This window comes from Peromyscus californicus, unplaced genomic scaffold, assembly GCF_007827085.1.
Source record: "Peromyscus californicus insignis strain IS unplaced genomic scaffold, ASM782708v3 Scaffold_7__1_contigs__length_154581171, whole genome shotgun sequence".
Lineage (NCBI taxonomy): Eukaryota > Metazoa > Chordata > Mammalia > Rodentia > Cricetidae > Peromyscus > Peromyscus californicus.
Window position 1 is genome coordinate 3,734,011 of NW_026294595.1, and position 12,717 is coordinate 3,746,727.

A 12,717-nucleotide genomic window follows, 5' to 3' on the forward strand; every position below is an offset into this window, starting at 1 on the left:
GAGGGGACGGGTTTGAATGGGAGTGAGTGAGGCTGAAGCAGAGGCTTCCAACTTAAACACTCCCCACGGCTTACTCTGCGTACACGGGTTCCCCACGGCTTACTCTGCGTACACGGGTTTCCCATGGCTTACCCTGCGTACACGGGGTTCCCCACGGCTTACCCTGCATACACCGGGTTCTCCACGGCTTACTCTGCATACACGGGTTCCCCACGGCTTACTCTGTGTACACAGGGTTCATCACTGCTCTGTATCTACTCTTTAGACAGCACTATACTCATTCAACTTTCATCTTCTTTTTCCTCCAGGAAAAGAATGAGATACAAAATATTAATCCTGTTGCTATTGATGTTAATGTTTCTTTATGCCCTGTATAAAGAATACCATTTCAGGTAACTGTGAAAACTTCATATTGTATTCTTCTATTTGATAAGAACCTGGTAAGTCAGAAAGTTAATGGGATTGCCCCTTAAGTAAATCAGCAGCCGAATGCATCAATCCAAACATTACAGATTATACCTGAATGGCTCTGCAGAAATAGAGCCCTCTGTCCCTATCCTTAGTTTCTAATTATATCAAAGATTTTTTAAAATGCTCAGTTAGCCAGGCATAGTGGCACATGTCTTTAATCCCAGCACTCGGAAGGCAGAGGCAGGCAGATCTCTGAGCTGGAGGCCAACCTGGTCTACAGAGTGAGTTCCAGGTTAGTCAGGGCTACACAGAGGAAACCCTGTCTCAAAAAAAAAAGGAGAAGCAGTGTGAAGCTACAACCTACTGTGGCAGTGTGATGTTCACTAAAAACAGTTGAAGAGAAACTGCTGTTTGGAAACAGGCGACATCTTTAAAGAAAGAGATACTACTTTTGGTGACTGAATCGCCATTTGTAAGATACAAAATGTTTATTCACTCCATAAATGTGAAACAAATAAAAAGACTTCCTAGCAAATTAACAAGTTTCTCCCAATGACAGAAATTAATCTCATTTATTTGTCTCTAAGAATTCTTAGGTAGTGGACACATTGTTTCTTAAGATGTAGGAAATTCTAGCTTGGTGGTGGGACATTGCCTAGCATGAACAAGGCTCTGAGTCCAGTCTCCAGCATGGCAAGGGAAAAAATGAATATACAGGACATGAGGCTCCAATTTAAAGATCCCTATTATGTTTACTACATTATTTGGTCAATCAATAATGTAATCAATAATGTACTTCTAGTAGTATATTTTGCAACATTAATTAATAAGACTTGTGGAAACCCTTTGTATGTATTTCAAAATAATACAGTGCTTTTCATTTCTCCTAAGTACAAAGAAACTGCAGATGTCATATCAGTGCTGGTAAGTCTTTATTTAAAAATATGGTGTGACCTGTCCTTTGAGGAAAAGGTTGGTTAAAAGGCTTGGAGTACCCATATATCCATGTTTCCTTCAGTCAGATTAAAGCAGAGCCATTTTACAAATGCATGCTGGTGATATCAAAGAATGAGCATATGGGTGGAGTGCCCTATCTGATGGAGGGTTGGGATTGCTGGGGGAATATATCAGCAGGAGGCAGAACTTAGGCCCTGGGAACTTTGTCTGTTTGAAAGCTCTGGGCAAGCACACAGGTACAAGGCTTGATTTAAGACCACCAGGAGCCACAGCCATGAAGTCTCACCAACATGGCTGCCTAAGCATGGACGACACCAACAGACATGGCGGGGGGTGGGGGTGGGGTGGCTACCACAAGGCCTCAACCCTCCGCAAAGAACCACACACAAATAAGAAATGCCGAGAGAGAGAGGGAGAAATAGTCCCTAGGGAAGAGGACACCAATTGGTTATCCGATATCAATTGGTCGGCCCTGAAAACATACATACAAGTAACATTATACAGACTAAACAGGTTATGTTTAGGACTATATATATGCATGTAACAAAAGTTAATGAAAAAAGAGGCCATGAATTTGAAATAGAGCAGGAAGGGGGTATATAGGGAGGAAGGAGAAACGGAAAATGATATAGAATATAATCTCTCTCTCTCTCTCTCTCTCTCTCTCTCTCTCTCTCTCTCTCTCTCTCTCTGAGACAGGGTTTCTCTGTGTAGCCCTGGCCACCTTGGAACTCACTCTGTAGACCAGGCTAGCCTCAAACTCACAGAGTTTGCCTACCACTGCCTCCGGAGTGCTGGGATTAATGACATGTGCCAATACCGTCCGGCTAGATATAATCTCAAAAATAAAAGAATTAATAATAATAAAGAGCTGTCAGGAGATTGCAGTAGCCACAGAATCGTGGATTTGGGGGGGACTGTCATGGGAACCCACAGTAGTGAGCAGTAGCTTTACTTTCTGATGCTTACTGGGCCCGGGTGCTGTGTCTCGTGATGATTCTGTGACTTATAACACCTTAGAGGACCAGGTCCACCTGGTCCGTGCATGGAAGCAACATACTAAGAAGGAATAGAGTTGCTGCTCAGCGGCAAGATCAGGAGTTCAATGTTACTTAGCTGCAAAGTGAGTTTAAGGCCAGCCTGGGATATACAAAAAGGAAAGCATATTTCCTCTCTCGACAGCAAGGGCTAAGGGAGGACAGTATTTCAGCTACTCAAATGCAGCAGAACCCTCCCCCTGGCAAAGATATGAACGTTCAAAGAGTGTCCACTCAGAAGAAGGTGGGACAGGGAGTGGGCTAATAGAGTTCCTGGCATGTAAATTATTGTTTTTGTTTTTTCCTTTCTTTCTTTTCTTCCTTTTTTTCTTTTTTTTTTTTTTTGAGACAGGTTGGGGGGTTCTCTGTGTAGTCCTGGCTGTCCTGGAACTCACCCTGTAGACCAGGCTGGCCTTGAACTCAGAGATTGTGTGAGCCACCATGCCCCACTCTGGCAAAGTATTTACTCTCATATGCTCCAACAATAATTCCTTCTGTTACTATTAGTTCCCTAGAGTTGGATTCTTTAACCAGCACACCAATACACACCACCCAAAGGCAATGGTGGTCAGAGTTAGAGTTGAGTGCCATGTCTTGGTCACACACTGCCTTTGATATAATCTTATGGCACAACCCAGCTCCATGGCTGCCCAATCCCTTCACCAACTCTGCTCAAATGAACTCTCTGAAGCTACTGACACTGTGAAACTGAACAGTGACATGGTGAACTCGGGGCTGCAGAAGCCAAGCAGAAATCTGGGGACTGAATGGAAGGAGGGCAGAGAGGGAGCAGCCTGCTGATTCTGCAAGATGGGCATATGGAAGATCATTGTATTCTGCTCTTCACATTTACTTCCTTTGAGGGTTTTTTTTTTTTTTTCATCCTACGAAAATGTTTAAGTCTTCCGGGCTGGGGCTATAGCTCACGGGTGGGTGCTTGTTTAGTAAGCATGAGGCCGTGGACGCTGCCCGAACCATAACTAAAACACACAAAGTGGGGCAATTAAGAAGCTGTCACAGAGCCGGGCGGTGGTGGCGCACGCCTTTAATCCCAGCACTCAGGAGGCAGAGCCAGGCGGATCTCTGTGAGTTCGAGGCCAGCCTGGGCTACCAAGTGAGTCCCAGGAAAGGCGCAAAGCTACACAGAGAAACCCTGTCTCGAAAAACCAAAAAAAAAAAAAAAAAAAAAAAAAAAAAAAAAAAAAAAAGAAGCTGTCACAATAGCTCAGAAAGAGACAACCAGGGCTTGAAGACTCAGTGGCAGGGGATGGAGGTGGCTGACCGCAGGACTTGATGGTGGATTTGATGGTGGGTTCCAGGAACGACCCCACCGTTAGGACTTGCCAGTGCAGACAGGTTTAATGAGATGGAAATCTTGGAAAAGGAGGAACTTGGAGGTGAGATGATGATGATGTAAACGCTTTACTGGATGGTGTGTAAAACACTCAAGACCTCCAGAAGGCAGGTGAATATTCAAGTGTTAAGTTCATGGAGAAGTTCAAGTTCTAAGTAAAAAACCAGAAGCAGCAGTCGAGTGCCCAGACAATGTCGTGTGGGGAAACAGGGTCTCGGAGAAGCCCTCGTGAATATTACTGTCAAGTCTCAGATGAAGACTCCTCAGCAAACAAGATGTTTAAGGCTCAGAGAGGAAAGGAAATGGATCTCTGTCCACCATTAAAAACAACAAAAACAACAAGAAGAAGGCAGGACAGGCTAGGGAGCCCGATTTCTGAGAGGCCAGCCAGGGCTACTAGTAAGACCCTGACTCAAACAACACAAACGACAAACCAGACAATTAAGAGCCAGGGGTGAATTTGGAAGTGAGATGGCAGGAAGCTGAGGGAACTTCAAATTCTCCCTGAACTAGATGAGTGTGCAGGAGCACTGTGGAAACCCATGAAGGCTGCAGGGCTGCACAGCTTCCATACTAAGCCTATTGGAGCTCATCAGTATTGCTCATTGTGAATTTTATGTCTTATTATATCTTTCTTTTAGGTCTCTGAAAAACGAGCCAGAACTACAGCTACTAAACTGGTTTAACTCCACGTAAGAATGCAAACCTTGCATCTGTGTGGTTAATTCATAAATGTTGATAGGTGGCGCCAGCAGTCCTGTTGGGAGTATGTGTGCCTAGTACCTAGGAGGCAAGAAGGGGCCACTGGGTCTCCTGGAACTGGAGTGACAGGTGGTTGTGAGCCGCCAGCCACCGTGTGGTGCTGCATTATAACAGAACTGGAGTCCTCCACTAGAGCTTCACGTGCTCTAACCACTGAACCATCGCCCCACTCCCAACTTCGGCCAGTCTTTCTACCTAAACCCTCATCTACAGCTGTTTGCATCAACTGAAATAGACACATCTGCTATTGTGTGTAGGAAACACACTTGTACGTAAAATAATAAGCCCATTTACTGTCATTAATCCTGTTTCCTAAGCTTGTAAGAGGACTAACTAAAATTTCTTAAAAGATTCAGGTTTTACATGAAAAGTGAAAACTAACATAAAAAGTCATCAGGAGGATGACCCATGCTGACCTTGACTTCACGGTTATTCCATCCTCCTGATGATGTGGCCATTTCTAATAGGATGCTTCTCTGGTTTATCAGAACTGTCAAGGCTTTGGGTTAGACACCGTGGGGCGCTGTCTCCAGACACAGGCTTTGGTTAGACATTGTGGGGCGCTGTCTCCAGACACAAGGCTTTGGTTAGACACAGTGGGGCGCTGTCTACAGACACAGGCTTTGGTTAGACACAGTGGGGCGCTGTCTACAGACACAGGCTTTGGTTAGACACAGTGGGGCGCTGTCTCCAGACACAGGCTTTGGTTAGACACCATGGGGCACTGTCTCCAGACACAGGCTTTGGTTAGACATTGTGGGGCGCTGTCTCCAGACACAAGGTTTTGGTTAGACACCGTGGGGCGCTGTCTCCAGACACAGGCTTTGGTTAGACATTGTGGGGCGCTATCTCCAGACACAAGGCTTTGGTTAGACACAGTGGGGCGCTGTCTACAGACACAGGCTTTGGTTAGACACAGTGGGGCGCTGTCTCCAGACACAGGCTTTGGTTAGACATTGTGGGAAGCTGTCTCCAGACACAGGCTTTGGGTTAGACACTGTGGGGCGCTGTCTCCAGACACAGGCTTTGGGCATTGGCAGTAACTGATGTTAGGATGATGTATTTCACTTTAAAATTCTGTCTTTCTTACAGATACAGCGTGAACTCAACACACGTGCGCATGAGAGCTACTAACTGGTCGGCTCCCATCGTGTGGACAGACACTTACAATGAGTCAGGCTTGAAAAAGTATTATAAAAAGCATCCAGTTTCTGTGGGGTTGATTGTGTTTGCAGTGGGAAGGTAGGTGATAATGTCAAGTGTCCTTTACATTCAGGGTTTTTATTGTAGAAAGTGGGAGATAAGCTACTTTAGAATTATTCTCTCTAAGCCAATTCTTGCCATAATTAAAAAATACCACCACCCACTTGGTCCACACGAAAGTATCCCAATTCCTCAGCTCCCTTCTATGACCTGATTTTCACGGTCTTCCCTCCAATATTAACTTGATTTCATGGCTCTTTCACCAATCATCTTAGTACAGGTTTACACCTCTGTTATAACCACTCTTCATTATATCTGCATTTAATCTAATAATTCCCTGTCTCCTATGTACCCCAGGTGATAAGTAACTGCCTTTAGGAAATCTCACTTAACGCTGCATATTGACTCCCAGAGGACTGTAACAAATAAGGTAGCTGCAATTATATGCAGCAAGATTTTATGTGCTTCATTTTCTGATCACTAATCATAATGTTAAAAAACAAGCATAGAAACCCTGTCTCGAAAAAAAACCAAAAAAAAAAAAAAAAAAAAAAACAAGCATATAGGTGGGCGGTGGTGGCACACACCTTTAATCCCAGTACTCAGGGGCAGAGGCAGGGGGATCTCTGTGAGTTTGAGGCCAGCCTGGTCTACAGAGACAGTTCCAGGACAGTCAGGGCTGTTACACAGAGAAAACCCGTCTGGAAAAACCAAACCAAACCAAATACTCCCCGCCCCCACAAAAGAAAGAAAAGAAAAACCATCCAGTAATTTAAAAACAAAGATGAATCTTTGCTGAATTCCTAACCAAACAGAAAACCAAAGCCATAAAAGTAGACTGCTCAAAAAGGAAAACAAATGCAATGAAATATTTCCACTTAAAGATAGAAGGGTGGACACTGCACTGATCCGCTGTCTTCTGAAATGCTATAGACAATAAATATTGATGAGAGAGAGAGAGAGAGAGAGAGAGAGAGAGAGAGAGAGAGAGAGAGAGAGAGAGAGAGAGCGCTTTGGGTTCTGTGAGATTAGGACACACTGCAAACATGCACTTTACAGACCATCCGACAGACATGAAATGCAGACCAAGTGGAAGAGACAACGTCAAGCTGGGCGTATGTAGGCGGTCTTCTGACTTCACAGTGTGTACCAAATGTTCAACATGTGACGAAGAGTTCTGAAGCTGCCAGTGGTGCACAGAGGCAGCTGCTGAGGTGTGCCGCTCCACATGGGCAGTGTTGCTCAGGAGAGACAGGCCCAGTCTTGACATCTTTGTTCAAGGTTAGCAGGTCTTTCAACAGTTTTGACTTAGCAATGCCAGTCTCGTCCCTCTCACAGCCTCTTTCCTAGTGTGCATATTTAATATTACAAAGACCTGTATAGAACAGTCCATTCAACAAGCATTCTTTCTATGTGCATGAACTATTCTCTGTTGTAGACATGTTTAGACCACGAGAGTTTAAATAAATTATAAAGCTGAAATTGAACAAAATGTCTTCTAATGCCGCCCATCGGGCAGCCTCCAGGCAGCACAGGGCGCAAAGGGAAAATCCAGTGTTGGCATGAACTAGACTTTTTTTATCTGAGGGGGTTAGGGGAAAGACACTCACACACTCTCTTGTAGATTTCCTTCTTTATTCTCGATTCTTCTGTGTTCTTTAAGGCCTATGTGACAGCAGGAAGGTCCAGCCTCTTTTGATGGACTGACTGGACTGGACTGGACTGGACTGGACTGGACTTGGACTGGACTGGGACTCCAAACAGATATACCAAGGCATATTTATTGATTGTTACACAAAGTATTTCCTCATACCAAGGTCCCTAATCTTAATTTACATGTCTTACTGAAAGAGAGCATCACATGCCTCCATGACTCTAGTCCTTTACTATGTATTGTGTGCAATACATAATAATACAAGAGCCTCAGGTGTGACTGAGGTGTCTTGTGACCAGTCATGATGGGATGGCTGCAAGGCCTCCTCAGGAAAACAATCACTGTTTTCCACAAGGATTCTTCAACATCAAGGTACCTCTAAAAAAAACACCTGTTCATTCTAACATCTACCCCATACAGTGATTCTGTAAATTCCTACAGAATAAAGGTAAAAACACTTTGTTTCAACTATGATGCTCACTGAAGCTTGTGACTGCATCTTTCAGCATTAAGATGAAAGGAATTGAGGTTCCTGGGTCTCAATTGTTTCTCTTAATCATTAACTTGAGCTACGATCTAGGCAGCTCCTTAAGTGAAACTCATAGGCTCTAGCCATGTAACATTTCCTTGTATTTATTTTTATTCATCAAAACTCTGTTTATTTATCTGATTATTATCAAAATAATAAGCTAACAGTATTGTTATCAACTAGACAGTACAGTTTAAGAAGAAATCATCTTCATATTAATCCACAGTTAAAAATGCCCAGTAGAATGAGATGTTTCCATGAGATAAGCACACTACATTACAGGCAGTGGGGACCTCCCCACACCCAATTCAACCATGCCAGATACCAGAGAAAGACAGCAACAGCAAGTGTGTAAAGTCACAGCAGAAGCAAAAGACATGCCGGGTCTGTGGTCTCAGGGGGCCTTGCCTATCTGAGATTGGCTCACCAGGGGGTCTCCTTGAACTTCAGGAACTTCTGCACCTTTGACATGGCTACTGGCAGTGTTCTATAATCACACTGGAATAAAAAATTTTAAATCAATTATAGGATAAAATAAGGAAAATTCACAAATATGTGAACACTGTATTGAACACACAGTTTATTTAGCTTACAAAATAATGGATTTCATTATGACGCTTTCACACGTGTATGTCATTGTGCTATATAGTCACCTCCCATTATTCTGTCTTGCCATCCTACCCAGCTGTATTCTAATTCTGCATATGAAATAAACATGCACCATTCACCTCTCTTCCCTATCATTCCCTCCTGTTTTCCTTTCTCTTCCCATTGGTCCTCCTTTCCAAATGTTTTTATGTGTGTGCCGCCACACCCAACTTTACTACATTTCTTTATCCATTCATCTGAATGACACACTCTTGAATACCCGATAGGTAAAGACTGGTGTTGTAGCTCAATTAGTAGTACTTACCTGGCACTTCATGTGATTCTTGGGGAAAAAGTGAGAGGTCTAATAAGTCCCTGGGCTTGAACTCCAGAGTCAAACGTGCACACACACACATGTAGATATGAATACATAACCCCAGAGCCACACATGCACACACATACGTAGATATGAATATACAACCCCAGAACCACACACGCACACACACATGTAGATAGTAATACATAACCACAGAACCACACACGCACACACATATGTAGATATGAACACATAACCTAACCTTCATTTTTAGGAACTGGATAAAGAAGAGCAAACAACCTAAGACAAGCAAAATAAATAAATATTGGAGTGAAGTTAAAACCAAAATTCGTCCTTTACAAAAGGTCAATAAGATTGGCAAATCCTTGAAAAAAGATGGTGGTAAATACCTGATGAAGATCTTTGGAACACCAGTGTCTGAAGTGAACCGAGGCCGGTCAGAGGAGAGCAAGCAGCTGCTAAGGCCTTTGTGTGTCCTGGGACAAATCACGGCACCCGAGATGACTCTTCAGAGATAAAACTGGGACAATCAGAGTGAAATCTGTAGTTTAGCCAACAGGATGTTAGGCGGACAATCTCCTTGGTTGACGAAAGCGCAGGATGCTGGGTAGCTGGGTGGTATGAGTGGAAGCTGCTCTGGCCTCCAGTGGAGCTATTCTGTCAATGTAATAACATTCAAACGCAGACAGCTTTATTGGAAAACATTTGTTCCACAGTTTTCAAAGAGAGAAGATGGGCACATGGGAGGGCAAAATGTGTTGGGGGAAGTGAACATGGTTGTAGGTGTAAATGACAAAGAAATCTTGAGGTAGAAATGGGAAATAGAAAGATCTTGCTTCTGAGAGTACTCCAAGGTCACTGTGAATGGCAGTAATGGCCTAAAACAGCTTGGTTGCTGATTTTTTTTTTGAGGGCAGAAAAGTTATTATGAGGTAGTGAAGCATACTGCAAAGATCCCAGGGGACAGGGCAGACATCGTGTGTGTGACCTCAAGACTGTCTCTAATTGTGACTCGGCTTTCAGTGGGTAGTTTCTAATGAGACTGGGAGACTACACCTTCTTAACTGATACCACATCAGGTTTTTTTTGTTTGTTTGTTTGCTTTTTTTTTTTTTTTTTTTTGGAGACAGGGTTTCTCTGTGTAGCTTTGCGCCTTTCCTGGAACTCACTTGGCAGTCCAGGCTGGCCTCGAACTCACAGAGATCCACCTGCCTCTGCCTCCCGAGTGCTGGGATTAAAGGCGTGAGCCACCACCGCCCGGCTACATCAGGTTTTTAAGTGATTAATTAAATGGCCCCCTTTTAAAAAATGTTCTACACCACCTCATATGTAAAAATTACTGCAAACAGATAATGGGCAGTGCTGAAAGAAAAAAGCTGCTAGCAGAAGACGTACGAGCATGTTTTCCCATTCATACTCATGTAGGGCACACAGGTTTCTGAAATGTGCCACAAGACATACGGGCAACTTGGACTCCCTTGGATTTTAGTGACAGCACCTAGCACAGTACCATGACTTCAGCAATATTTTTCATACTACATAAATAATATCAGATGTGATGAACTACAACATTTTCTCCTGACCATTAGTTATGATTTATCATTAGCCTATTTCTCAAAACATAGACCAAGATCCAGGACTTATTTCTAAGGATTACATAAGCATTGCTGGAGTGGAGCCCCAAATGGCTACCTTTCCTCTTTCAAACTCAAATGAGTCCATTCATTACCCCGAGAATCTCTTCCTGGTTTCCAAGAGTGGAAATGAGAAAACGTTTCCCGGCCCAGTGATTCTGCTACCACAGTAAGGCTCACACTACAGAGCAAAGCAGGGGGGTAGTGCCAGCTACTACCATGATTTTGTATGCACAGCCAACCACACACAGGAACCCCGCTGCAGAAGCCTTGTGGAGACCCCTCATCTTCCCTGCAACCCTGGACCTGTCTTTCACTGGGCACACAGCTCAGAATGAGCCTCCTTACCTCACTAACTCCCAGTCCTTCTCATGAAGAGCCCCTCTTCCATGATCTGTACAGCCCGTTAGTGCCACTTTCCTCTATGCTGCTGGAAGAGAACAGTGGCTGTCTGGTTGCTTAGTGGCATTGCTGGATAAGCTAGGCCAGGCAATCGAGACTGTGGATGTCCCCCCGGAACCGGAGGAGGAAACTTAACTGCTTCTTGCTTATTTTGCAGATACCTTTGGTACTACTTGCAAAACTTCCTGATATCTGCTAATACGTTCTTCATGGTCGACCAGAGGGTCATCATTTATGTCATGTTGGATGACTTTTCCTATATGCCATTTGTAAGTCTGAATCGCCGCCGGACATTAAAAATTTTTAAAATTAAACGAGAGAGGAGGTGGCAAGATATCAGTATGATGCGCATGAAGATCATCAGTGAACACATCGCGGATCACATACAGTATGAGGTTGACTATGTCTTCTGCATGGATGTGGATCAAATATTCAAAGCCAGCTATGGTTTGGAGGCCCTGGGAGACTCCATAGCTCAGTTACATACTTATTGGTATAAGGAAAGCCCTCACAAAGTACCGTATGAGAGAAATGAATTGTCGGAAGCCTACATACCATTGGGTGAGGGAGATTTTTATTACCACGCTGCTGTTTTTGGAGGCACGGCCACTCAGGTTCTCAAGATTACTAAGGAGTGTGCCAAAGGAATTATGAATGATAAGAAACATAATATTGAAGCAATTTGGCATGACGAAAGCCATCTAAACAAGTACTTCTTTCTCCACAAACCCACTAAACTCTTGTCGCCAGAATTTTGCTGGGACTTACGTAAGAATAAGACTCCTGATATTGAGACTGTGAAACTCTATTGGAATTTTAAGAATTATGAATTCCTGAGACATGAAGTATAATTTTATAGCCTTTTCCTCACATTTCTGAATTTGAGTATCAGTTTCCTTGGAAAATTAGTACCTGGCACATTTTAACAATAAAAATTCGTTACCAAATGGCAAACCACCAACAGTGAGCTCATCTTCAGCTCACATTCATCTGAATGATGTAATAAGGGCTCTAGTGGTCACAGAGAGTCCGCTGGAAGCATATGGAGAGGTGTAATTTCACATCTTGAGAGGGCGTTGCAAACATAATGTGTTAGCTCATGATGGAACAGAATAGATTCTGGAATTAGAAAAGTGAACTAAATATCCCAGTTGATGAGAACTTGGTCTTGTGGCTGCCTTCTTCCAGTTTGTGGTCCTTGCTCTCTTGAATCAGAGGAGCCTCGGTCATTTGGGGGGGGGGGGCTCACAAGACAGGGCCTATTAACATTTCCTCATGGGAGGAGGGAAGGGCTCATGAGATTCGTGAGGCTCCTCCCTGCCTCCATGAAGATACATAAATGAAAAGAAAGAGGCTTTTTGTCAGTGTAACTAGACCATAAATTGTCCATGCTTCTTTAAGTAACAGCAATAAACTCTTTGAGTCACTAAGACTGGAATAGGATAATTTCTTTGGTCTGTTGTTATCTCCTTTATCTGGCATGAATTATATGCAGACTTCTTGGGAAAAGTCTTGTAACACTTGTTGCCTTGATAGAAACACAGCAGAACCAAAGATGAGTCTTGGAGGTACAGCTGCATGGCCCCTGTTACAATGGTTAATTCATACAACTGAGGCTGAGCCATCTGAGGGTAGAGTGTCTCCAGGGACTATTCTGAAGAAGTATCTCCACGTGGTATGTGATGGTATGCTTTCTTGCTATAGTGGCAACTATACAGCCCTTGCTATGGATAATAAGACATACAATCGAGGCTGAGGAGGAGTGTCAGTGACGAGGGAGTCCAGAGTGGATGTTTTCATGTGATGCAGAATGGTATGACTCCTCGATGATTGGGGTTGGCTATGAGAA

The 12,717-nt window shown here is 43.6% G+C and overlaps 1 protein-coding gene across 1 annotated transcript; it reads left to right on the forward strand.

Moving 5' to 3' along the window:
- Positions 1-315: 315 nt before the first annotated feature.
- Positions 316-11,719, forward strand: LOC128102487 (N-acetyllactosaminide alpha-1,3-galactosyltransferase-like). Its single transcript, XM_052726290.1, has 5 exons — positions 316-392; positions 1,303-1,335; positions 4,401-4,451; positions 5,620-5,763; positions 11,026-11,719. Exons 1-5 carry the CDS (start codon positions 316-318, stop codon positions 11,717-11,719), a joined length of 999 nt encoding a protein of 332 aa, XP_052582250.1.
- The last annotated feature ends 998 nt before the right edge of the window (positions 11,720-12,717 follow it).